At 42.6% G+C, this 27,632-nt stretch overlaps 1 protein-coding gene across 3 annotated transcripts in view; it reads right to left on the reverse strand.

The window, feature by feature from the left end:
- Positions 1-27,632, reverse strand: part of LOC149623066 (glutamate receptor ionotropic, kainate 2-like) — a 72,004-nt gene that overhangs the window by 13,545 nt on the left and 30,827 nt on the right. For all 3 annotated transcript variants that reach the window (XM_089853431.1, XM_089853432.1, XM_089853430.1), the window contains 2 exons: positions 6,462-6,617; positions 5,891-6,142 (listed from right to left, as the gene is read on the reverse strand). In XM_089853431.1, the coding sequence (XP_089709557.1) occupies positions 5,891-6,142; positions 6,462-6,617 (408 nt within the window). The remainder of the gene's footprint in view (positions 1-5,890; positions 6,143-6,461; positions 6,618-27,632) is intronic.

Genomic DNA, 27,632 nt, shown 5'->3' on the forward strand with positions numbered 1-27,632 from the left:
AACTCTAGGGGAATGAAAAGCGGAGCGGTGTTGGCTGGGGCCATAGCCCCCCCTCCTTTCTTAAGAAAGAAAAGAAGGAAGAAAGCGTGGGGCAATAGCCCACTGCCATTCACGGGTGTAGACTTCCCTATTATACGTATAAAGAAAGAAGGAAAGAGTAGCCGTTGCCGGCAAGTCAAGGCAGCGCGTCTTACCCTCACCTACCCCTGGCTCCCGGCCACGCAAACACTATGGGGAGAGAATATAAGGAGGCGAGGCCTTTTGAATATTTTAGAGCCAGCGCGCCTCAAAGACTCGCGAAGATTTAAGGGAGGAACAAATATTATATTCCAAAGAAAGACGGAGCGAAGGAATTTATTCCAACTTCCCATTGAATATTCATCGCGAAAAGTAAACGAGTCCTATTCTCAGTATAGAGTTTCTCGAGATGGAGAATTAATTTAACAGGGATTCAAGAGCGACGCGGATAACTTCGTCGGACATCGTATATCATGGCGCGCCAGAATTAGCGCTTTATTCCATTCGCCCGCCCGCGCGTTCTTTCTCCTTTCATTTATAAAGAGAAAGATAAAATCATTTTACGGGAGATATAAAACCCTACGTAATAATCCGCCCCCCCCATATAAGGTATCTCTTGGAAATCTCAAAGCATAAATAAATAAAAGTTGGATTATCCTAGTTATTCCCGACGCGCGCGCCAAGGCCTAACTCCCGATATAAAGCTCCCAACCCAAGCAGACGACGCGTTATTTTCACAATAGAGTAATGTCAGTTCTACAAAGCAAACGTCATACCATAGAGTAGTGTCGGTAGAGGGGGGAGTAGACTGTGTATCCCTCCCTCTAGGCTCGCTTTTGTAAGAGGAGATACTGTACGCGCTTGGTAGGGGGGATGACACTTAGCTAAGAGATAGAAGGGTATGACGTTTGCATACGTAGAACTGACATCTAGCTCTAGCTCAGTGTCATCCCCCCTACCAGGCGCGTACAGTATAGCCTCTTACAAAAGCGCGCCTAGAGGGAGGGATAAACAGTCTACTCCCCTCTCTACCGACACTACTCTATAGATTTGTCAGTTAAAATCACCCGATAAGGTGGATTTCCAAAGTGGCTACCTCGTTCTTTTTTCTCATTCTCATTTAAATATTGCTTAGTGACAAATGAAACCTATCTTTGAAATCCGCGCCAGCCTGGACGAAGAAAATCTACTTAAAACTGAATCAAATTTCAAGAGGGGGGGGGAACTAGGTTGCATAATCCCTTCTTGATTGTCCTAGATAATACGAACAAGACTCTTCACTCCCCCCCCCCTAAAAAATAAATTCTTTGAATTTCCATCTTAAAAGGGAAAGAAGAAAAATAATTCTTTTCGCCGCTCGTTTCAACATTTCTCGATTAAAGTGGTGATGGCGTGTTAAGGCTTTTTTTCTTTTCGTCTCCGCAGTTCTCCCTCTCGCTATTACGAAATGATGAGTTTCAACCTCCCTCCAACGAATTTAGCAAAGCTTATTTAATACTTCTCTTCGAGAGAAGTGTACCACCACAAAGCGGAGCTAGTAAGTGTAACGTCATTCTTCGCAACATCATTTTACATTTGGAGTGCGCAAGGTTACTAAACCGAATCACATACGCCATGTAAATAGTTCCCTACTCATCATTATTCTATTAGCGTTGAACTAATTAGCGTTGTGCTGACGTCAAAGCCTAGGTAAAACGTCATGGGCTTAGCTTTGGCAGTGGGCGGCCATGTTTGGTACCAATTTGGTTCTATGGGAAAATAGCATACAAAAGCTTCTGGGATAGCTCTATTTGGCAAAGACGCGTGCGCTTGCGCGTTTTTGTCCCACGTTAAGACCCACAAAATCCGCGTAGAGATTCTGACGGCATATTTATGGGCTCGCAACCATTCCTATTAACTGTATGTATTCCTAATAAAATTCAATACTGAAGGTGAAAATAAACGGTAGAGGGCCACTAAGGTTGGAGAAAAACTTTCGCCAATGTGTACCTTGGTACTGAAAAGCCCAAAAATAGAAAATCTTTGTTTGAACTAGGGCCAAATCTTAACTGCGTTTGAATTTCTGTATAAAGTAAAACCAAGAAGGGATATCTAGTTAACTAGGGAGAAGGTATAAGATGCCTAAGTATTCGCGCGCCATAGTCCCAGTCCCCCTTTCAAAATACAAGGGGGGACGAAAAAGGAGGCTTGGCTATTTTGCCACTCCTCAGTCGTCATAATTTTCGTCATTCGCGTCGCGCTGACGCCACTTTTCGAGAACCAATGAGATGCTGGTTGTAATCTAGAGGCGAGGATTAACTCCGGACCTACGTTATGTGGCGAATTTAAAACTTCTCCCTAGTAAACTAGACATCACTTCTTGGTAAAACATTTCCCCCTACACTCGACCGTAAAAAAATGTCTCCAAGGCTAACCCCTATCCAGATATTTATTAATTAATTAATATATACGAAGTTAACGTAATTAATCGAATACAGAGCCCGCATTAATTATATAAATATCTCGGCACGGGCCTTGTCACTTTGTCAGCTTGCAAATGAACTGATTTAGCGTCGAACAGGCGCAAAAACTTTAATTAAAACAGCAATCTGGATTTATCGAGAAATAGCGTACGGCTAAACACTCGAAAAAACCTGGACCCACGCTGAGAAATTTCTCCCTAATGTATCCCTTCTTATTTTTTCAGGAACTAACTATCAGGATAGGTTAGAATGTAAGTTCAGGGTTCATACAAAATCTGGAAAATCCATTTCCCTGATATTTCCAGGTGTAAGAGCCCCTAATTTTATAGAGTATGCTAATAACACTACAAACATGGCCTTGAGAGGACTCAGAGCCTCAGAGGGAACGCGAGTACCGCTGGAGCCATGGCTGGAAATTATTATTTTTTCGGCTACCTCGATCGAAAATAAACTGGATTGGGCGAAAAGTACACTATCCTCGTAAATTTCCCTGATTTCCCTGACATTTACTATTTATTTGAAATTTCCCTGATTTTTCCCTGAGGTTTGACGCAAAAATCAATTTCCCTGATATTTCCCGGTTTACCAGGTTTGTATGAACCCTGAATGTAAGTTATATCCCTGCATAGCTTGGAGCGGAACTAAAATCTATATTTAGAAAAAGCAGAGGCGATATTTGCAGAGCAGAGCAGAGGTGCTCTGGGGAATGAAAAAATACATTAGGTAAACTTAAGGGGCAGATATATAAGGGGTTGAGGGTGAAATAGGGGGGTTCAACCCCCCCCCCTAAGGTAACGTTCATTAATCACCGGGAATTATTATTAAGAAAATAGAAAGAAAGAAAGAACGAAACAAGCAAGGGGTAAATCACTTTTACGATGATTAAATACGCCCCCTCCCCGGTCGGAAGCGGGAAGATAAAGCTTATAAGTAATATATTAAGGAGGTTCTCTAGACCCCCGACCCCTATCTAGGATTAGACAAGACGCCAAGAAAAAAACAAGGCCCCCAACTCCATCCTTACATCATCTTATAGATAAGAGATTCAACTTGAAACCGCCGCTTATTTATGCAAAAAAATATTTAAAATAAATTGAGGGGTCTAACATTACACCTTCCCATTATAAAAAGTGCATGGCGGATCCAACGAGATCTTTCCGTCTATCCGACCTCATTGGCAAACCTTGTTACGATGTCAGATTTTTTTATCCTACAGAATCCTAGCGCGGGTTGTCTTTGTACGGGGGGCTCATGGGGAGCGGGGGTCTCTGCCCCCAGGTACCTTTTTCCGCAGTTGTTGGGGTCAGTGCGTGACAAAATCAAGCTAGCTAGGGGACAAGACCTTATCTTTGACGCACGCCAAAGAATCTCGTTTCTTTTGGTCGCGACTAGTGACGTAGTAGTGATGTCGCGTACTCAGGGTTCATACAACTTTTGGAAAACAAATTTCCCTGAGATTTCCAGGTTTTTCCCCATATACTTCCCCGAGTTTTCCAGGTTTTCCCCGTATATGGAGTATCCTATGAAGCAAATGTTAACGAAGGAGGAGGGGGCAAGTAGGACTATTACATAATCAAAGGACATCCCCGTATCTCTAATATAACTAGAGTTCTGAGCCTCCAAAGTATAGTGTAATGTTAATCCTATCGACGGAGTGTTCACGAACATTTTGCTTAATTACTCGGCCCCTGTTTGACGCAAATTTCACTGATTTCCCTGATTTTTACTAAAAATTCTAAATTTCCCTGATTTATTCCAGGTTTTCCAGGTTTGTATGAACCCTGACTGTCTATCCAATTTGAGAAATACATACATTATTTTAGAAAAAGGAGAAACGTATATTATCATGGTTCAATTAGCGTTTAAAGGAATAGCGACGTGATTTAAAAATTATCTCAAATCTAAAGAAAACGTTACTTTTTTGAGAGTTTAAACTCTTCTGATTCCAAAAATATGCTTGAATAATATTTAAATATGAAGGAAAACGCAGAAAAAACACTTTGAAAACTTGAAATTTGGGGGACAAAGGCAAATTTGCGGAGAAGATTTTTGGCGGGTTTTTCACCTTGCTACGTCATTCACGGCATCTCGCGGAAAAGCCAAGCGCGAGACTCCCGAGTTTACTAATGCGGCGCGCGCGCGAATCTGAATAAATTAGGCTTAACGCTGCGCGGCTACACTAACAGGCGCGTCACGTGAGCGACATCTAGAGTGAAAATTTCTCCTTACTACGTCATCAAACGAAAGAAAATCTCAACTAGGCCTTTTCCAAACACAAAACTTTGATTGCAATTTAATAAATTGCTACGAAACCAAATAAAAAAGTAAACATATCATAATAAACTAGATTTTTCAAGGATTTTTTTCGCATTTTAAGTTTGTGGGTGACGAAAATTATGTCACTAACACTTTAAATTGTTTAAAGATACTTCTAAGAAATGGCCTCTTTAACCGAGAAGGAACTGGCATTATTTATTTATGTTAGAATTGGAGGAAATCTCGAAAAACGTCGTCGAGGACGCTTTCAAAAATGCATTCCCTATATATTACGTACGTCGAGCTTAAAATTTTTATTTTTCTTTCCCTTTTCTTTCGACAAGCTTTGATTCCGATATAGAGTGGTGGCAAAAACTGTGGTCTACATTTCAATGAGGGGAAAATGCATCTTTAATCCAAAGCTAGCGGCTTTTTAAAATGACCCCGTCGCCGCCGCCGCTCCATCTTCCTTCCTCCAACCCCCCTCTCCCCCCGAATCCCCCAACATTTTTCCAAAAATGAATGAAAAAATCATTTTTGGCCTCGAATCTAAAATTCAAAAATGTCCTTTTCGGTTTGGCGGAACGACTTTCGACTTCTACTTTCTACGTCGGTATATTTTATTCTCGTTCCTCTTAGGGCCCGGAGGGGGGTCGAGGGTGGACTCGAAATCGAAAGAGAAAAGATGAAAAATGTCACGTATTCATCCCCCGGGGGAAATATCCTTCTCTCGTTTATGCCCCTCCCCCAACTACCCCTCACACTGTACATTCGACTCGAGAGAGAAAGTCGAGCAAAATATTCCGAATTTCGTTTTGCCAATGTTTTACGCGAGAATAACTTATTTTAGTCATAGATACCGAAAGATACCGCGGAAAGGTTCGCGTCGAAAAACTCAATAGACCCCCCCCCCTACGAACCTTTTCGTAAACACGCCGAAAGACCACCATGGTCTTTGCCAAAAGACAATGCACGCCCTCCCAAGTCCCGACGCGTGGGACAAAGCTAATCAGGGTCAAAATGACGCCGCGTCAGAGTCGAAAACATTGAAAGCGCGAAGCCCATGACCCTGTTGTTTAAAAGTGGCGCCTTAAACCTTGGGCACGCTCTTCGGGAGTGAGTAAGGGTGTAGGTGAGTAAGCGGAATGACTTACCGTCGTTGTCTTCGTAAAGAATGGCGAAATAGTTCCAGTTTTTTGATTTGACAAAATCGAGGTAGGCTTTTCCGAGAGCGCTAGGGTGAGGGTACAAGTTCAAGGAATGGTTATCGTGCCGGGAACGGTAATCCCATCGAGTCTCGATATGTGGTACTTGCAAGACGTCGCACGTCGATTGCACCGCCGAACTGGCCTCCACCGATTGAGGACCGAAAACGGCCGCTAAACCCTGCTCCAATAAATCGCAAACTGACAAAGAAGAGAAAGCGTCATTCGTTAAATCCAATCGGCACATCCACGTGTAACAAGGAGGATATTAAGCGTCCGCTGTCTTTGACGCTTTCAATGACCCCCTACATTTCGGAGTCCCCTCCCCCCAATACGGAGTCTATTTTTAGGGACACGTCCCCACCCTACCCGGGAAATCTTTCTTTCGTCTAAAGGATGGTACGGCTACTTAAACTATCGGACATTCGGGGGAAGATCGGCTGAACCCTAACTGGTAAACGCGAGATGTCGTGGGCCTAATTGTTCTCCGCTCGGTGTCGAGTAAATAGTTGGGCGTTACCCTTTCTGGCGGCTTGGAAACTGTCGTGTTGTTCGAGTCTTTCCACTTGGGCGGTGACCAGGGACTTTGGTAGCATCTCGCCGTCGCTGTTCACTCTGTCGACGGCGTACCGAAATGTCAACTCCAACACGTCATCGCCCGCTTCGAACAAACCACCTATTGACGATAAAATACGTTAGAAAAATCAAACTTTAATTACTAACAAATAAAATTGGGCAGAAATTAAACTAATTTGAGCAAAAACTAAATTATAGGCCCCGTGTTCCGGTGGATGACCACTCAGTTTGACCCTTAGAGGACGCGGCACCCTTATTTAAATTTATGACGGACTTATCAGAAACACCCGGTGTATATTATTACCAACTCGAATAAATTAAATTTTAATTACGAATAATTATAAATTCATATTCAAGGAGAGATGAAATTAATTGGGTGATGACGACAGAGAGAAAGAAAGAAAGAGAGAGAGAGAGAGAGAGGGAGGGAGAGAGAGAGGGAGAGAGAGAGAGACGGAACAAAGCTATGATAATAACATTTTTCACGGGTCCTTAATTTTACGAGAGAGAGAGAGAGTGATTTATTATTAAATATATTTGTCGGAAAAATCTTATCTCTGGAATCGAGGAGTTTATAAAAGTTAAAAACGCGTGCGACGAAAGAACAAAACAAATTCAGTTCTTCCAAACGAATTCTCTCTCTCTCTCTTTCTCTCTTGGCGGAGGCAAAAGTAGCCTTCCGCGCGGCTAATCGAATTTGGTTGGAACGGGTTGCCCGCTTTCCCAACCCCCAAAACTAATTACTAAGTTGGAAGAATGAAATAAAGCGCGATTTCCTTCACGCCACGCGACTAAAAAAACCAGACTGAAATTCCGAGCGAAACATCATCCTATCCTACGTCCTATCACCCGTGGTAACGGAATCGCCAAGTTCCGCGTGACCCCACCCCACCCCTAACACCCCGTCCGTTTCAAGGGGTCAAACAGTCGAATCAGAAGACAAACACCCGAGATTCCATCTCTACCCTTCATTAGATACGTACTAAACGAATGTTTAAAAATTATTTGAATTTAAATGAAAAACTAGATTTAACTTAAGTGAATTAAACGATGCAAGGGGCACCCTGGATTGAGCGACTCCGCGTACGGCGAATATCCGATCTCTCGGCCAGTATCTCTTTTCCGTTAGATTAAAGGGTCGCTGGGCTCAGTTGTCCCTGACTTCCGGTTTTCCGGTTAAGTTATTCGGGAAAAGGGGAATGACTTTCCTTCCCGCGCGCATTCATTTCAAAGAATGCCTTTTAAACTTTCTTTCTTTCTTTCTTTCTTTCCTTCTAGTTGCCGGATTCGAGCAATTATTCGTTCGCCTCCTCCTCAGTTTCCTTAGCACCGAATTCTAGAGCTAAAAATGTCGCTTAAGTCGCATCATCGTCTAAGAAATAAATGAAGCAAACTTGACGTTGTACAATCTCAGATAGAGTTAAGCGAGGACGCGTTGAAGGGATACCGGATGGATGCCTTAAATCGGTATTTACCCGCGGAACGTAATGGATTTCAAATATAGATTTAACTAAAAATGTACCTAGTAAGACGAACCTTTTCATATCGAAAGATAAACAAGTAGCTTGACTGCGGGTTCCGTTTATTTTAGGAAGAGCCGGCGCTTTAAGCGTACGAAAGGGAAGTCGCCCGCCATTGCAACCGCAGCGCCGCCATTTTATAACGCCAATTAAATATTCATTCTAACGTCAACACGCGGCGGAAGTCTCTCCTGCCTATTTTCAACTCGTTATATTAATGAGAACTTAATTAGAAGGGTATTTTTAATCCAAATAATTAAAAATTTACGCCCAGAGTCTATTTCCCATAAATGCAAAGATATCCGAATAAATTCGCCTTCATTCTCAGATTCCAGTCGCGGCAGCGCCACGCTTTTTACCGTGGTAAGTCCTTCGAGTACGTTATAACCCTATTTCGAATAAATTAACTAATTGGCGATAAAAAAAACGTTAGTTAAATTGGTAGGTGTATATACGAATTTGCTAGATTGCGTGGCTTCTGAGAAAATTCTGGAGAAGTATAGATGAGGGAGCGGAAAGCTTGCGGCTGCAAATTCGAGCAATTTTTCATAATTTTCGCCGTCCTTTCCTTCGCGCCTGTTCCGTGTATTAAGGTTTATCTCTTCCACGATGGCTCTCCTTTCATTTTACCGATAAAAACGGGCGCGCAAAAGCCATTAACCGAGGAACCTATAAAATGATACCCGAGCGCGCCCGTATCTTTCTCCTTGTGTTTCTTAAGGGCACTTTTTAACGATAATTAGCGAATACTAATTCGCTCCCTCGTCGCCACCCCCAATCAGCCCACCCCCGTTTTTGCTCATCTTCTAATAATTACCTACATTAAAAAGCAGCCTAGCTATAGCAACAAGCGAGCCCGCCATATATATTTTTAGGAGCTTTAAAAATATCGTCACCGATTATATAATCGCCTTTAATATTCGATGATATTCAAAGTTGCCAACTTTGTGACAACGCCGCGCATTGTCCCTTCCCCCCCCCTCTATTTAAGCACCGTAAAATAGAGCAATCGAGGTGTAAACGCTCAGTTGGAATACAATGGAGAAACGAGTGGTCGGATATGCGTACGTAGCTCGTTTAAGGTTGAAACGAAGCTAGAGATACTCGTCAAATTCAGTTGGCGACACCTTGAAATTAAGGATTCATGGTCTCCGCTCCAGGTTGGCCATTGCAATCAGTCAAACGCGATAATGGACTCGCAATCCTTTTCAATTAGATTAAGCCGGTAGCGCGCGCGCGGGGCCAAGGCCTAAACTCGACCCCGTTTCAAATCCCGTTCGGGGCATCAAACCCCCTGCCCCCCCGCCCCCACCGACTAAAATTCCAGCCAATCTAATTCCCCAGAAACACAAACACCCCCGTCATCCCCCACCCTAAGCCTAACAGGCCGGATACCGAACCGACAATATAAACGAATAAATACGAATATAATCAATTCTTTCGTGAATATTTTAATAGGCGAGCCTTACAATTAACCCTTTCAGGATATACTTCAGCCTTTTAAATATTCTTGGAGCGTTCATGGCTCGCCTGTTTAAAGGGGGGGGGGGAGCGGAGAGGAGGGGTCGAGAGTAGAGACAATGGAGACGAGAGAGTGAGAGAGAGAGAGAAAAGGGAGGAGGGCGGTTTGAAAACTGGACTAATTAGTAAAATTTCAATTCCTTTGAATGGCAGAAGGCTAATTCGACGCGGGAAGCAATAAGATTGTAATCAGCCTGTCGTCCTAAATAGCTTGACTTCAATGCCCCGCTCGCCCGCTCGCTTTTATTATATAGTCAGAAATACTCATTAGAAGGCTGCCTTCCCTATGGCGACGGACGATCAGACACATTTGGACGCTTAAATGGAGATAATGAAAACCAGTGACAAAAGCTTTCTAACGATTGCTTGCCAGCAATTTCAAACGACTGATGACACATCTAACGAAAACAAATTTACCCATACAGTTAGTTTCAGGTGTCAAAAATAGTTCTCGACTTTTAAGACTTCAATTACATACTAGCAGGGATAGATTTAATTTTAGAAGTAGGAATGGAGAATAGAGTGATCTGGGCGCGCCAAAGTCCCGGACCTCCTTCCACGGGACGGGAGTGGGGGTATGAAAGAAGAGGCGGGTCATAGCGACAGAGATAAAAAAGAATAACGTATTTTTTTTGCCGTCCCCGTCAGCAACGTCATCAAAACGTAGTTTAAGTGAGCCAATGAGATAATTTAAAATTTTCGTTACGTGTTGGAGGGAGGGGCTCTATACTGGGTGGTCTATGACTCGGACTGAAGTAAATACTAACCGTTCTCCATTCCTACTTCTAAAATTAAATCTATCCCTGATACTAGCTAAGTTATAGGCGTTGCGAGGATGATCGGTCATAGAAGTATAGTACACTTTCAACTCAAAATTGATTGACAATAGAACCATACTACGATATAATGACACTGCCTTTTTGAAACACATTTAATTTACGAATTCGTATCTAAAAGAGAGTGTTGAATTCAATTTGAAAAAAAATAATGCAAAGTTCACCATTTTCGTTTTAAGTCCGTCCGTCCCTCAAACACACACACGAGTTCTTAGATAAGGTTTTAACACGCTAGAAAACAGTTGGGTAAGTGCGTATAGAAGGGAATAAAAGGGGTTCCGGATATTCAAATTGATTTCTGGGGGAGGGGGAAGGGGGGTGCCTTTGAGAGAATTCGGGGATAGCGTGACAATCAATAGGAGAAAGAGAAGGGAGCATACGCGCCGCGTCCAAGTTTCTAGGTGCAAACGACAAGGCGAAGATATAAAAGCGTTGGGGGTTCCTCCCCCGCCCCCCTTTATAATACGTAATTACACTCAACCTGCCTTAAGATAATTTATTCCAATATGTTCGGGGGTGGGGAGAGCTGAAGCCAGATTAGATTTCGCTAAACACTAGCGACTGAGATGGCGATGGGGGCTTCTCCCCCTCCCCCCCCCCCCGATTTAAGCCCCTGTTTCGCGTTAATTAATATGGCCGAATAATATTTCCCTTTGACCTAAATTCATTTTCCAACATCGTCTTGAAAAATATATTCTTTAATTCCGAGCGGGTTGTCACTTTTGCAAAGATGACTTGGAGGAGGGCGTATAGATATGGGGCGAATTCCGAATAAAACCAACGATATAAATAAAGTCGTTCTATATCGTTGAGGGGCCGATATTTTGGCGCCTTGTAAAATTTTATTTCAGTGAGGATATCAAGGCAGGTCCGGAAGTGCCCGCCTGTAAAGAGCGCCACTTCATAAATTGTTGCTCGGAACGTGCACCCAGCACCGAAGCATCGTGTCTTGGCGCCGAAGCCGTCGAAGCTCTTTTCACTTACCGATAAAATTTTACGCCTGACCAAAAATGATCGTAAAAATACACCTTACGATAGATGTCTTACGGAGAACTCGAATATTTTCATTCGACCACGAATATTGGGAAGAAATATCGAATCTAGGTTCTTCCTCATTATTACGGAGAACAGCCACGCCCCCCCCCCGCTCTTGAAATTTATGGGAATGAAAAAGGGAGGGGAAAGAAAAGTTAAGTCGAAATTAAACGTAAAAAGAAAAAGAATTTTCATCCACATTAAGGAAAGTTCCAAGTTCGGAATCTTGAAATTAAAAAAAAGAAAGAAATTGAAAGTTTCGATTTTTTTTCTCACGCCGTTCCATTAAATAGAGGCGACGAGGATTTAAAGAGATACTGATCAAACGAATTCTTTTCTTTTCACAAAAACAGTGCTTAATGGGAAAGGGCCTTTGATCCGAGGACCATTCGAGTATCCTCGTAATTTAAGCGAAACATTACACTCGGGGTCAACGACCTCCCGGTGTCAATGGGTGCTAAATTAAAAGCCCCCAAGTTAAGAAAGGTTTCCTAATGTTTTCGTTTAACTTTCCATTACTCTCTTTCCCGCCATCCCCACGCAGTTCATTTCAGTTCCAACTGCCGATAGTGTCGTTTCTTATTGTTTCATTTATACAAACGCGGCTGTCGCCACCTGCAGTAATTCTCCAAACAAGAAGGGGGGGGGGCGCCCTTCAAAATAACTAAAGTATATCACGGCCAAAGTTGTCGTCGCGTTTCCCGAATTTTCAATTAATTTCGAAATCCATAAGGTTAAAGGTTATACACGCGTATTTCTTCCATAGTAGCTTAGCTTAAACCTTTTTAAAGTCTCGTAATGGCCCCGGGGGTGGGGTGGGGGGTGTTGAAGATTTGGGGCTCGTTTAAGGGGCCCTCTAATACGAAATCGATCCTTAGCTAGAATTCGTCGGACGAAAAGAAAAAAAAGTAAAAATGGGTTCCATCATAAGTAACATAATAACCATAAGTATGACAATTAGCCAAAACTAACTATAAACCTATTTTCGGACCTTTTACGTCATCATAAGTTCGCGCCCAGCACAGAGACCCCTAGCGGTGGAAAATGAAGCGACTTCCGCCTCATATTGAAAATCCGGTTCAGAGTTTTAAAGAGACGCCATTGAAATTTGAGTCGACGGTCCTAAGCCTTGGTTTGATTTGTATTGACTTTTTACCGATTTTAGCGCGACCACATTACGAAGTTGAAAATTGCACTGGGTAGGTTTAGTTACCGAATATTTAGACTTCAAAAGGCTTATAATTTTTGGTGCTGAAATATCCGACTTTCAAAGTGAAACATACAAACACCGCGACCCTGCGAGCTTGTACAATAAATAGCAGACGAGCTATTTCCGACACAAATACGTTCAAGGAGAAGGTTTATTGTGATTGGCTAATATTGTAGAACTACGTCATTCGCCAAAGACCAGCATGAAGTACTCGACGGGGTTGCAAGTCCTGGCCTGATGTAAGTGAGAGTGTCAGTGTTGATTATAGGTTTCATTTTGAAATTTGCATTATTACAACAGGAAGAGTCATACTTATGTTTATTATGTTACTTATGGTTCCATCAAATTGAAAATCACTTTTTCGTTGCTGAGTTTAGGGCGAGCGGTGATTTGCCATTTATTCGACCCGAAGCTAATGGCCGCTCCTATCAGCTAATACACGAGAAACTACTAAATTCTTGAGACTGCCTGCCTGCCCTTCGACCCGCATTCTCAAACCCCAGTAACATCAAAAGTTCATAGATGAAAACAAAAAAAGTATACTTCATTGAAGAAACGATACTCCCACCGTATTAGAGTACCGCATTCTATGAACCTTTACGATTTTCTGATTGGTTGGCTCGTGCAGAGGTTGAGAGCAGGGTCGTTTGTATCTCACGGCGCGTTTATAGCTAGTACACTTTTCGTTTTTATTTATATGAACTTTTGATAAGACTTTACCCATTTTCGCGTACTATTTTATTACTATAGCCGTTCGGTATTTTTACGAGAACTGTTAAGCAACTTCTGGTAATAGGCAAGTTCTCGCCGATAGACGCTGACGTATACGTCCCTGCAAAGAGAATATACCAAGAGGAGCAGAAACTCTAGCCTTTCACAATTTGGCTTTTGAAAAGCCCGGCCACCACGGTTTTGGAGTAACTAGACGCGGTTTTTGTTGATTGGCTAAGCAGCGACGCCTTTTATTGGTTAAATTACGTCGACTGCTTATTTTTGGTGGTGGTTGCAAAGGGTTGACCCAGATCTCTGGGTTGACCGTTGACGTACAAAAGGTCATTTTTAAGCAGACGACACGGTCACTTGAACAACCAACCGGAATTTGTTTCTCCAAATTCAGAATAGGTCCCCATGCATCTCCAAAGTTTCTGCTCCTCTTGGTATATTCTCTTTGGCCCCTACAGTTGTTAAACAGCCGAAATAATAATAATAATTTACCCAACCAATAGAGAAGAGAAGCTGACCCGCCCGAGTTATAAGCTGCTGCTGCTGGGAGAGAATTCTTTCCCATTTATATCAAGTCCATTTAAGCTTAACAACGGACGGAAAGTATCGCCCAAAACACCTTAACACAGTCGGGTAATGAAATACATTTTCTAGTTAAAAAAGAAACTTGTCTCCCATTATTTTTTGTCGTCGTCGCGATGTGATATTATAGTAGAATAAACATTGAATCAACAGGGCGTGAAACGAGGTAACGCCCAACAAAAATTCATTTCCACAAAGGGGTCGCTCGCTCATCCCCTAAACACAATGATTATAATGAAGGTATAAATGGAAATTGGGCAGAAAGTGACCCTTCCCTCGGTGCACGGTCCAAAGGTGCGCGTGCAAGTACAAAGAGTGTTGGTCCTGGGCGGGAGGGGGGGCGGGACGCTTTCGCCACCTCGTTAGCCAAAATAAGCGAGTATTATGTCGACATTAATTCCGCCAAAATGACTTCACGCCGCGGTTTTTGTGGCGAGCGGAAAAAGAAAAAATAAATGGGATTTTTCAAAAGAAGAAAAAATGAACGAAAGAAAGAAAAAGGCAACCTAATTCCGAAAGAACTCGGTATACGGTATAATTTGGAAAAATAGTCGGGCGCTTCTGGAATGGTTCCAATGATAAAAGCTATCTTTTCCATTTTGCCAGGCCTCCCGACATCCGTGTATAGACCATTTCGAGAGTAGACGCCGGCTATCAAAGCCCCCGCCTTTCTTAAGTTTCGTTAAGGGGACACGGGTTCGGCACCGACGCGGTTTTGATAAAATAAGCCCGTCTTACCACGGAGACGCCCGGGCTTTGAATTACAAAAACGCGCTGGCTGCTGGCTGAGCTAAGACTCGGTCGATACAGCGTGGATTAGATATTCGAAGGTGCGAAACGATTCTATAATAACCTATTGGTTTCCAACCCTGATGGAGTTTAACGAGAAAGTTGGATGGCCGCATTTAAATTCTACAACATCTACGGTCCAAGCGGAACTTTTGATGAATAATAATAGTGTATACGATCTCGAATAGCTAGACCAGCCCCGTACAGTAGTTTTCCAAGAGAGTCTTATCCGGTATTCCAGGGACAAAGTCCCTCGAATGTTAAAAAATCCGACCAAAGAAAAAAAACGGACGGGTCGAGGACGCCTTGGGTTTATCGAGCAAGTATTTGCGCGCGGATCTATAGCGTCTTCTTCCGTCCGCGACTGCCAACCATCGATTGCCTCCAACACTCTTTTATCTCCGCCAGTGTAATATCCCTCAACTTCTAGAGGGACACCATCCATTCCTCTCCCAACATTTGCAATGCCAACTACTCCCGAATAGAACTAGAGAACCCATCTCGAAACAGAATGCGGCGCATCCCCAAATAGTCCCGGGTTTAGAATACTTTGGTATAATTTATTACTAACTATAGCTAAGATACCAGTGTCTTTAAAGCCAGTCGAAACCGGGAAGAGTTTCCTACCCTTTTAGAAACACCCTGTATGTAAGATTTAAATCCACTGTAAACATTCGTCACTTACGACATTTCTAATAGGGGGCGTGGTTAATACGTATTATGTCCGGGGTTCGAGCCCCGCACACCCTTGGCCCCTCCCCTCCATTCCCCCTAAGCCAGGGTCTAGGATCTTGCTTTTTGCCTCGGAAGAAAACTTGTTTATTCGCGTGGTTGCGCTCTTCTCGGTTTCTGACCCCCCGCTGCTTCTCTTCCAGGCGGGTGACTCTCTCGCCCCCCCCACCCCCGACCCCAGGATGGCGGTTGCCACTCGTTTCTTCTATCATAAGCTCGCTAAGGGGGGTTGAGGGGATGGGGTACGAGCCCCCATCGTAGTTTGGTCACGAATTCTTCCCCTCGTTCTTGGATCAAAGCCAAAAGAATTGTCCCAAAATAAAGGGAAGAAATCTATCTTGGAAGGCATTTGAATTTACGTAGGAGAAAGGCTTTTTTTCGCTTCATTCCAAGGTTGCGACGTTTCGCTCTCTCATCCGGCAACGGAAGGAAACCAAATATATACATAACGATATTTCATCTTTGAACGAAAGATAGATTACCATAGACCTCGGGAAAAGCACCGACTCGAAATTAAATACTTGACCCAAATTCAGTCTATCTTAAACTAGCCCTAACTTTTAACGTAATTCCGATGAAGATAGCGTTAAAAACTAAACATTCCAAAGATTATTTCTACAAAATTGCATTATGTTAGCGGTTAAACTCCGGCCTCCACAATTAAATCAATTTCAAATGCCTAAAATAGTTACATTGCCCCTGGTGGGTGACTCGACTGTGTGAGCACGGATGTACCGCGGGTGAAACATTTCTACAGGGGCTATGGGAAAATACATGGTGTTGATTCAGCCTAAATGTTGGCTTTCCCCTTTTACCCAAAATATTTTAATTTCATTTTTACCAGTCCCAAACTTTTGATCTAGAGTAGATAGAGAAGAAATAAAAACACCCCTAGAGAGGAGACATTCCCTAGATTTTTTTATTTTTGAATCTAATTAAATTAAATTAAATTTAATGTAAATAAAATAAAAATAAAAACTATGAAAAGAGAGTTAAATATCCTGATCTTTCAGTATACCTTTTGAATGGGTTTCTAGATACACTTGTAGATGTATAATGGTTGTGGGCTTACCCTATCATTTACGGCTATAGTGAGAGAGAGTAAAAAAGTATCTCGAAGAAAATCCCCTGTTAGTAATTCCTCTCACGTTCGGAGACGATATCCGCTTCCCCCTTCCCCAGAAAAAGCTTGGCCAGGAAAATAACCCAAGTCAAAGAAATAGAAAAAAAAGAACCCCGAAGAAAAGAGTTGGAAAGATGAAGGCCCGTTCCTCGTCCACGAAACAAACGCGAATGATATCCCACGCTAAACTATCAACAAAGAAATAAGCTTGCTTCTATACCTTTAACTCTATTCGGTTTCGAGGGCAGAAAAAAAGCCGAGGGGTTCGACACAACCTTCCCCTAAATAAAATCACTCTTATCTGCGTTGCCAGCAGCGTCGTTCACTTTCAAAGTACTTCTACATTCTCGTCTATGCCGGTACGGTATAGATCCCCTCGGGGGCGCCGGAGAGGGGATGAAAATGAGTCAGGGGGGTTTAGTTTTCTGGGATGGAAGGTTCATGGAGAATCCATTTGGGGGCATGGCCTCTTCATTTTTAGATAAAGAGCGAAAAAACAACAAAACGACGTTTAATGACTTGGAATATAACTGAGGAAGAAAGAGCCGGTGGGTGTAATGGGGAGGGGCGAGGATCCTCTTTTCTTACCCCTTCCCTCCCCCTCCCCGCGGCCAGTATCATGTTCGATAAGACGTTCCAAGACACCCCCCCCCCGCAAAAAAAAAAACAAAAGAGAAGTTGGAATTAAATTCTCTGGAATTACATCCGAGATAAATCCGCGAATAAAGGAATCAAAGGGCGCATTTTGTCACGTGAGTCAACGAAGCTTAGGATGACGTCGAAACTCCTTCAGGGTTCGTACAACTTTTGGAAAACCAATTTCCCTGACATTTCCAAGTTTTTACGAACCCTGTCTTAGTTAAACCCGGCCCCCAGAGCTGTCATCGTGGTGCGGCTTAGAATGTATTTATTTCAAAATCGGCCATTGCAGTAATAAGTTATCGAGAAATTGCGTTAAAAGTCGCTTTAGAGTTTGAGGAAAAATACAAATAAAATTGATCGGTTTGTAACGAGCGACCGAAAACTATTAAAAGACGCAAAATGGTCGTGGACGTTCGAAGCCGCAATTGGTTCATTGGTGGTGGTGGTGGGTATTGACCAAACCACGCGTCGATCGTTAATTCAAGCTATTAGAGCAGCCCGGACATTAAGCTTTAAAATATTTGGGAATCCGGGGTGAGGGAGGGGGGGTCAGGGGTCAAATATATCGTATATTATATTATTAGTCTCCGAAGATGATGATTATAGCATTCGTACAAAGTATCAATGGATAATAGCTTTTGGAATGACGTTGGGGGTCAAAAGTTGGGATATACATTTCGCCAGCTCTTAATTCCGAATATTATCACGATCCGATCGACTTCAATCGGGAGATAATTTGCTAATTAGTAAGTTGATTAATTCCGAAGAGAGTTCGTTAGGCGAGCGAGGAGCGAGACGCTACTACCGGGCCTAAAATAATTAGTCGGCGAAGAAAGTGACGGAGCAATTAACCCAATTTGTCAATTATCAGTTCGGCCCTCGTCTAACTAGAAAAGAAAATGTATATCCAATCGGAGACGACAACGAGGATGGAGAAGGCAACCCAAGAGAGAGAGAGAAAGCAATTAACCTAGTTGCCGACGATAACTAATTATGGCAAGCTGACAAAATGGATCCCAGCTCCTCCGAAACCAATCTTGGGAAGGCTTCGAAACATACGCTTCTTAACCCTTGGCTATAGACCAATCCACTAATGCCGCGAGAGAAGCAAACACCTCAGGGGCAGGGATCGAGGACCTTCTTGGGTTATATCACTGGCGCCTCTCTCCCGCGTCGCCTGTAGTGAACTCGTGCTCCGTCTGGCGTTGGCTCTTGGCACCAAAGAAATAACCTTTCTCCGCGAGTAATTAATGGAATAGTCTGTAGGAAATTTCCCTTTACCGGTTTTAATAGCGTCTGCTCCAAAGTATATACGTATTATATTGGTGATGCTAAAGTTCATACTCATTGTTATTCCGCCCACCACTGATAGAGTAGACCACGCCCCTTTTATTCAACCACCATGGGAAAGAGAGAGATACTCCGAGATATTTCTGCGCGTATCAATATTCGTATTCGGCCAAGACGGAGCGATAAATCTGCCCGTAATCTTATTAAGGGAGAGGATTGTAGTGGGGGAGAGGGGGCATATCCCCCCGCTTCGTATCTCTTTCAGGATTCATGGAGATAAAACTTTTCCCCCAAGAAAAGCAAAAGACTGCGAGAGGGAAACCGAGCGGAACTAACTCTTATAACCCCCCCCCCCCCCCGAAACTTTCTTCCCCCCCCCCCCGTAGCAGACTCGGGGACTATATTGAATAACGAGAGTTTGTCTCGAAAATATTTGGAAACTCGAAAGAAAACATTGTCAAACGAGAACGGTTTATTGTACGAGACTATAGGACCGGAATGACGTTAGAATTTTAGGTCAATCTTGGTTGGCCAGTTTCGAAACTATTTTAAAACATTCCGCTCTACAAAACGCCTCCGCTGCCAAAGGTTACGTCTACCGAAACCCGAGATAAATTTAGTTTAAAATGAAACGCTAAAGAACGAAAGGGAAATTAATGATTTGACGCGAAAAACCTCTACGGGGAAACAATTAAGGACTTTCGAAAAGGTAGCTAGCTATAGGGCGCTTTAAAAAAATAAAGCGGGGGAGGCAAGAGGTCGAACGGATAAATTTGGCCAATCAAATTGCGCCGCGAAGCGAAAGTAAGAAAAGGGTTCGGGGGAAATAGCCCCCGAGGGGCAACTTTCTCAATCGATAAAAAAAATTACATTTAAAGTAATCCTCTACGGTAGATGTAAAAAAAATAAAAAATACCGAGTCAGGGGGATTAAGTAAATTCCCTACAAAGTCCCGGGACAAAAGTACTTTTCAAGTACGAAAATAGAGCGAAGGTAAAGGCGGGGAGAGAATAACTTTAAAAAGACAAGATTCCCTCTTTGATAATGGTACATTCTCGGCGTCGAATAGAAGTGGCGCGAGATGGAGAGCGCGAGAAATAGAGCGAAACTGCACGCGCTCGCTCGATTTCCACGCTACGATGATAGTTTGTTCGACCAATTCGAGCCAATAGGCGCGACAGGCGGGGCGAATGAGGCACGTAATAGGCGTCTTCAGCCTTCCCCAGTATCGCTTCCTTTAAAACCGATCGCTCTCGATATTTCCTTTCGATATAAATCGAAGGTCTTCCCCAATACGCAGCTGCCGTGATCGAGGAATAGATCGTACGTTAAGGTTTCAATTTAAGCGCGTAGCGAGGAGTGAAGGGAGTGAAGCTCTCGAGAGACTGAATGTACATCCGTGTGACGGGTCTCCCCCCCCCCCGGCACCACCAAAGCCTTCTAGGTAATTAAAGGAAGCCTCATTAACTCCGTTCCCTCGTGATGTCACGGGGGATTCCAATCCACTCCGCTTATTTATTTATTTATACTGCCAGCTGCCTTCCTACTATTGAGCAGAAAGGCCGGGAGTTTGGACACAAAAACCTCGGGACCAAGGTCGCTCGGACAAAGCCACTCACTTCGTGTGTATATACGAAACAACGCTTCTTATCTATCTATCAAAAGTTAATAATCTCCCAAAAAGGTATACCCGACTAATCTTCTTAAAGGGAGGCTGAAATGGAAAATCAAGTGATTTATTTTTCATTGATTTTTCCTATAGTAATTAGGGAAATATCTCCGAGTAATTTTAAAATTCAAATTACCCTCAGACTTCATAGACAATTTGAAATTTGCACCTTCGACCAATCGCGTAACGCCCCGCCTTCTTCTTAACAAAGTGACCATGGCACGCTCTACATCTACATCTATAGCTAATTTAATTTTATAATAATAAAACTAAAACGGTGGATTCAATTTAATAAATTTTTTAGAAAAGTAACTGATAACTTCGGGGCGATGGAGATTAATTTGCTTATATTAAGTTAAACTTGATTTGTCCAGAGAGTCAGTTCTAATTAAAGCGAAAGAGAGTTCTAAAAAAAATTGAACAATGTAGTTCGGTTTTTTCGGTTGGCGGAAAAGAAATTTGCGTAATTCGCTACGGAGTTTTTAAAAATACAATTTAATTAGATTAGCGAGAACAAAGTCCGAACAATTCCTAAAAGGATTTTGTTTATGCAAATGAGGCCGCTTCTACAGAGACTTCCCGGAAATCTAATTATTACACTGGAATCGCGATGAGTCAACCGCCCGCGAAACAAAAATACCAATTAAGACAGGATAATGAAATTTTAGCGCAATAACCTACGCAATATCTACTTTCCAGGGGTATTTTTATTTAATCTCTATCTACTCTAGATCGAAAGTTACAGGCGTCTAAAGATGAAATTATAATATTTTGGGTAACAGGGAAAAGCCAACAATTAGGCGGAATCAACCCCGTGTATTTTCCCATAGCCCCTGTAGAAATGTTTCACCCGCGGTACATCCGTGCTCACCTCACACAGCCGAGTCACCCACCAGGGGCAATAGGAAAAATATTTTAGGCATTTGAAATAGACCGAGAAAAAATGAATGAATGTTTAAGCTACTATTGTGAAATTTATAGGAAATAATGTACGGATTATCTAATTTACAATGGAGTCTTTGAGTATTCTCTATCTAAGGTAGAACAAATGTTATTGTCAGTCAGTCAAGTTTGAGTCGAATTCGTCGCTTGATGATTTTGGCACAACTATGTTTAAAGAAGAGTCCGAGTTAGCTAAAGATGAAAAGCCAGACACCCGCGGGGAGGGGGGGGCTTTTAAAAAGGGACCCGAAATAAATTGCTCGCAGAGAGACGGAGTTGGGAAAAGTAAAAGTTATCTACCAGCATATCGAATAAAAATAACGCCGCAACGTGACCCCGACATCTTTTAATTAAATTTTTGTTATTGCAAGATGAAAGAGACCGCCTCGGGGCCATCAAACCCCCCCTCACCACCCCACTGAAGAGAGCATGCGCGCGCCTCTCGATGGAAATGTTTACGTATTGAAGCCAAATACAACACGATTGACCAGTAATTAATTATCATATAATTAACCTCCGAGAAATGATATTTATTGGAAAAAACTATATTTTGAAGGTGCTAAGGGCTAAACCGTAAAGTTTTTCCAAAGTAAGTGTACGGCGCTGAACGACTGGAAAAAAGGGACCCGTGAAGTTGATCGGGCCTTTGAGCTAACAAGTATTAAAGGAGAAGAACGGAAAAAAAAGGTGTCGAAAGGGATGAGCTCGCTTTTTCTTTCAGAGTTCCCCCCTCACCTTCCTCCGTTGGGGTTCGGGACTCGGTAACGCTTCGTCAGGGAGCACGTACAGAAGGAGTCCAAATCAATAAGGTACTCGACGCGAGAAAGTCTCGGGAGTATCGAGAAATTTACATAATTTATTAAAAGGTATCAAATTCCCTGATCTTTTTGAGCTATTTTCCAGTTCCCTGACATTTCCCGGTGATGTATTATTAAGAAAACTACATTGTTAGATAACGAGAGTGAGGTCAAAGGTTCAACTAGGTCAGCTAATCTTAGATCAGGACGATAAAAGGAAGTGTACTAGATAGGGAGTGTCAGTGTCGAAAGTAGGCAACTATAGAACCTATTAATACATAAATAAATTGACATAAACATATTTTAAACTTAATTAAGTCACGTTATCTTAGAAAACCAACGCAACACCCGGTTTTTCCACGTCATATTGAAAATGCGTGGTCGCTAACCAAAAATATTGGACTTATAGGAAATACAATCTTAGGTAATAAGTATCGAAGTTGGATTTATAAAGTCTCTCTATGTTCAGGGGTCTAGCGTGAACTTTGACAGTTCGGGGCCGAAGAAGGGGCCTTCGTGGTCTTATATATATAAAAAAATAAGGATTTTGGTTGGGCCATCGACTCCAATCCAGGAAGGAAAGGCATCTATCCTTTGAACTCATTCTCTCTCTCTCTCTCTTTGTAGAATTTTTTCGCTATGGGCCTACTTCCATTTCTTTGAAGTTTTCTAGAACTCGTAACTCGTTTCGTCCGAATCAGCCACCGATTCTGGACAAAAAAAAAGAATGAATGATGATCGGAGATGTCGGAAAGTTGCCTCAAAAATTTCGGAATTTTTAAAGAATAACCTCGTATTTAATCAAAGATTAGCCGCCCCCGAGATTGGGGGAGGGTGTCTATACCAATCTTGAATTTCAGTTTTATTTATAAACTGGAAAATTATTTGGAGTAAGGGTGTCCGATACCTCAATGGGTGTGAAATGGGGGCAGGGGTAAAACCCCTTCTGGTCGGGGTTGGGGCGGCGTGCTGAAATGGGGTCTGGGGATTTGGAACCTTATAGAACCGCCTACTCCGTGTTTTCTCTAAAAAATGTTCCGATACCCCCCCCCCCAACCACCACCACACGCACATTCGGGGGGCAACGCCTCTCGCCCCCTTTCACACTTCACCTCCCTAGCATAAACCGATGATATTTCCTCGATAACTCAAAGCCTTTTTCTTCTAGATTACGTCGTCTCTCGAAGCCATTAGTTATTGGCAGCTTTTAATTCTTTATATAATTAAATTGTAATTAATATCCACACCCCTTTCTCTATTTCCAAAAAATTTGTAAGAAACTAATCAATTCTTACACGAATATTGAGCGGTTTACCTAACAGTTTCAATATTACGCGAAGAAATGAAATGCATTTATTTCGCAAATAGTGATAAAGTAAATTTTTTGCTAAATTTAATCTAAATATCTAACCAAGAAGTTATATCTAGTATCTCAGAGAGAAGGTATAAATTCGACAGATTTCCAGCTTTATCTCCAGTCCAAACGTAGGTCCGGAGTTAATCCCCGTCTCTAAATTACAACCAGCATCTCATTGGTTCTTGAAAACTCACGTCAGCGCGACGACGCGAGTGACGAAAATTACAGTCATATTTTCCGACTGAGGAGAGGCGAAATAGCCCGGCGCCGCCTTTTACGTCCCCCCTTGTACTTTGAAAGGGGACTGGGACTATGGCGCGCGAATACAAAGGCATCTTATACCTTCTCTCTGAGATACTGATATAACTTCTTGATCTAACGAAATGTTGCCGATATGTCGGCCACGAATTAAAGGGCAAGTTTTTAGGATCAAATACCAGAACATACAGGGGGTTCTACAGTTCATCTAGTCACACGGAGATACGGCCTCTCAAACAATGATTGGTCCCTGAAACGAGGAAATAGTCCCTGGGTTCAATAACGAAATCAGACTTGACTCGAGAGATGGAGAGGGACTTTCTGAAAACGTAATCTCATCGTCAAAAGTTATCGAAGGACGGATAAAAAAAATTCCAAAGATCTCCATCCTATAAATTTTCCCAATTTCATTTCATTTTTTTTCCATCGAAGAGGAATTTGGAATCGATTCGATTATAATCGGGAACAAGCCGTCGACAAGACCTCAAAAGAATTGGAATAAAAACCAGCCGCAAACATTTTTTCTTTTCGTTTAAACCAATCATTTCGCTTGTTCAATTTTTAAATGGGAAGGAGGGGGGGGGAAGGCGTGGCATCCTACGTCGAAGTTGGGTCGCCTAATTAATAATAGATCCCAGTCAAATATAACTTAATACGAACGAAAAGCATTCGAAGCTAATTATAAACGGAGGGAATAAATTTATAGGCCTATCTCTTATGGTATAATTTTAACAGCAAAGTTTGTATCGGACGCCTTGCTAGATTTGGGGGGGGGGGGGGGATTAGAAGCTAGTAAACGTTGAAATTAACCTCCTCGGGGCTTTGAACCCGCCATTTATATATAAATATCTTTCCTTCGGGGCCAAATCGGCTTTAAAAGGCTCGGCCGAGAAGGAAGGAAAGCTTTTCGTCTAGACTTTCCAAAATCCTAAACACCTTGAATAAATCGAAAACCCAGTTGAGAAACAGAGAGAGGGGGATGGAGGGGAAAAAGAGGGCCGCTTAAGCAACGAAATAAGATCATCTTTTACCTTAGATAATACGCTAGCTAGAATCGAGGGAAAGGATACTAAACTAATACAAGGGTTAATATAAAACCATCGCCTCCATTATCCATCGAGGCCCATGCCTGGTGGTGCAATCTACACCTAGATGGCGCTGTTTATCAGCTGGTTTCCGAGGAGGGAGGGTAACCTCTAGCGGGAAACAGTGGTCACAAAAATCCCACGCACGGACCTTGATAGATAAAGGAGGCAGTGATAAGACGAACCGAGTTGAACCCGCTCATTCTGCTAGAAGTTTCCCTTCAGTTTTCGGACATACAACAAAACTTCAGCAAGAATTTACGTCAAAATTTACCCGTGTCTCGCCCACCCAAAATGTACTTTGCATATGATTAAAATTTCAAACTATTCCCTCTCAAATTACGCGAGTTACAGCGTCACCAAATGGATCGGTGGCGCGACTCGCGAATTTTGATAGTTAGGGGAAAATTATATTTCTACAGGAGTTCGTGAAGTGTCCGACTCCTACGTGTGAGATGGAGAGAGAGTGTGTCGGAGGGAGGAAGGGGGGCTAAAAGCACGGTTGCCCGCCCCGCGTGTTGTTGCGTGTCTTGGACAGTTGGCGGAACGATCCATTTAGAGAGTGGAATTAGCGCTCCTTAATAAAGCGTGCTATGCCAAACCAAAAATGGCCGCAAATCGATCAAAAGCGCCTAGCTCTCTCTCTCTCTCCCTCTCTCTCTCCCTCTCTCTCTCCCTCTCTCTCTCCCTCTCTCTCTCCCTCTCTCTCTCCCTCTCTCTCTCCCTCTCTCTCTCCCTCTCTCTCTCCCTCTCTCTCTCCCTCTCTCTCTCCCTCTCTCTCCCTCTCTCTCTCCCCTTCCATCTCTACACACACAACAAAATATACACTAGCCAGAGAAGATGGTGGTCTCGTTCCTGGCTAAAAATATCCCGCGTCTACATCTTCCCCAACTATATTATAGACTACTAACAGTGTATGGTAGCTGAACCAACCGATTTTCCTATTTTACAACCAAGAAAGAAATTCCAGATTTGGCTGGCATTTTTTTCGCCTCTGCAGGATGTGTTAGATATTCGAGATCTGGTTACTATCATCATCGAGAATTTTCAAATAAATAACTTGAGTTATAAAGGGTAGGGTGAAAAGGAAAATCACGTGATCAGACGCTTCTACATTTCAACTTCTCTCTTAAACGTCACCTGATTCGCGAATAAGATGGGTGAGGAAGAAGACTCTTTAACGTTTATGGTTAAAACTAGAATAATAGGGGGGGGGCGTGGCGTGATACTTTGATAGGCGGAATGCGATAGGTAATCGAGCCGCCGCCATCTTTGTTCCTCGTTGAGCCAATAAATTCTTCAGATTTTTCGATTTTAATCGCCGAGTAAACTGTTTACCGTCGACAAAAATGGCGCGGTGACTCGACGCGTAATTACGTATTACGGCTAAGCGAGGTATCTTAAAACGAGATAGGGGGGGCCTCCGCCCAGGAAAGCCGTAAGGTGATGGGGTTGGGGTGGGTTGGGGCATACGCGCCCCCCATCCCTTCTCGCTTCGGACAAGGATAATAATTAATAAAAGAGGAATTTTAATTAAAAACGTTTCTTTTACGGCGAAAGGCCGGGGGTGGGGGGAGGAGAGAGGGGGGCTACTTATTCTCAGTGTCTCATCAGGGGAAAGCGGGGTACCGGAGGTCGGGGGCCAAAATATCCTTATACTAATAAGCGCATTTTTAAAGTCGAGCGAGGGGTCGAACAAAAATAAAGATTTTTCCCGAATCTTAAAGGCGACGGGTAAACTCTTTCAAACGACGAAACACCGAGTGTTACGCCCCCCGAATGTAATCTATACACGCTGTTAAAACTCTTAATTAAGCAGCTAGGGATCGTCCACGAAACAAAGCCGAAAAGAGTTAAGTAACGCCGCTTTTCTCGCCTTATGGACAGACAAACTTTAAAATATTATCAGCCTCGTCCATAATGGAGACGTTTAATACTGTTAAAGGTAGCGTATGTTAATTTTGAATTAGCGTACCTCCTTCCTCCCCTTTGACTCTATTCGACTTTACTAAGTGGTAAGATTTTTACGAGATACTACTACTACCCTTCCTTCAGAAATAGATTAACCCTCGAGATCAGAGGTTATCAAGAAAAATGCGCAGTCGCCAGAAAGCGGTCAATCGTAGACTTTGGGGACTGTTTACAATTCGTTTGATAACTTTCTAGTTATAAGTCTAGTGGGGGTCTAGTTTGTGGGGGTCGACTTTGAGGTCTTTCAAAACTTAGTTCCTTATAGAGGGGGAAGAGGAGTGTGGAAAGTGACATCAAACAAGGTCCGCGAAATTAACCCGACGGCCGGTCCGACCGGGTTGCGGGGGCGGGAGAAGGGACGTGTTTGAACTGGGCACCAACTTCAAACAAATTGTCAAGACTGCGGGAGGGACGCTCTGATTTTGTGACATGTTTAACCAAGAAGCTAGAGGCATCCCGAACCCCTTTGTCGCTCTCATCAAAGGGTTGACGCTAGACTCGCTGCAACCGAGTTACCAAAAAAAAAATGTTTAACTTTGAAACAAATTCATTTTAAAACTTTCGCCGCGACAATTTAAAACCTATATTAAAATACTTTTGAATCTCCTGGCAGATAGATTAAACAATGAACACGATCATGGAGTCCTTAGTTTAAGAGCTTGGTTTAATAAAATTTCAGGGAATAATCTACAAAATCTGCACTTTTCATGGGTCTTTTTATTTTATCTCTATCTATTCTAGATCGAAAGTTACAAGCGTCTAAAGATAAAATTATAATATTTTGTGTAACAGGGGAAAGCCAGCATTTAGGCTGAATCAACTCCATGTATTCTCCCATGAATGAATGAATGAATGAATGAATGAATGATTTATTGACCCTTGAAAAATTACAATCCCTTTTGTAACAGGGAGGAACCCTCTTATTTGGGTTCACAGGTCCGGAAAAAAATTAAATAAACTAGAACAAAATTATGAAAGTATACTAAACAAAATAACTCTTTATGACGACAATATACCACCAAATCACAGAACA

Source organism: Phalangium opilio, unplaced genomic scaffold (genome assembly GCF_054372755.1).
Source record: "Phalangium opilio isolate 3A_F unplaced genomic scaffold, DU_Popi_V2 ptg000115l_1, whole genome shotgun sequence".
In the NCBI taxonomy this organism is placed as follows: domain Eukaryota; kingdom Metazoa; phylum Arthropoda; class Arachnida; order Opiliones; family Phalangiidae; genus Phalangium; species Phalangium opilio.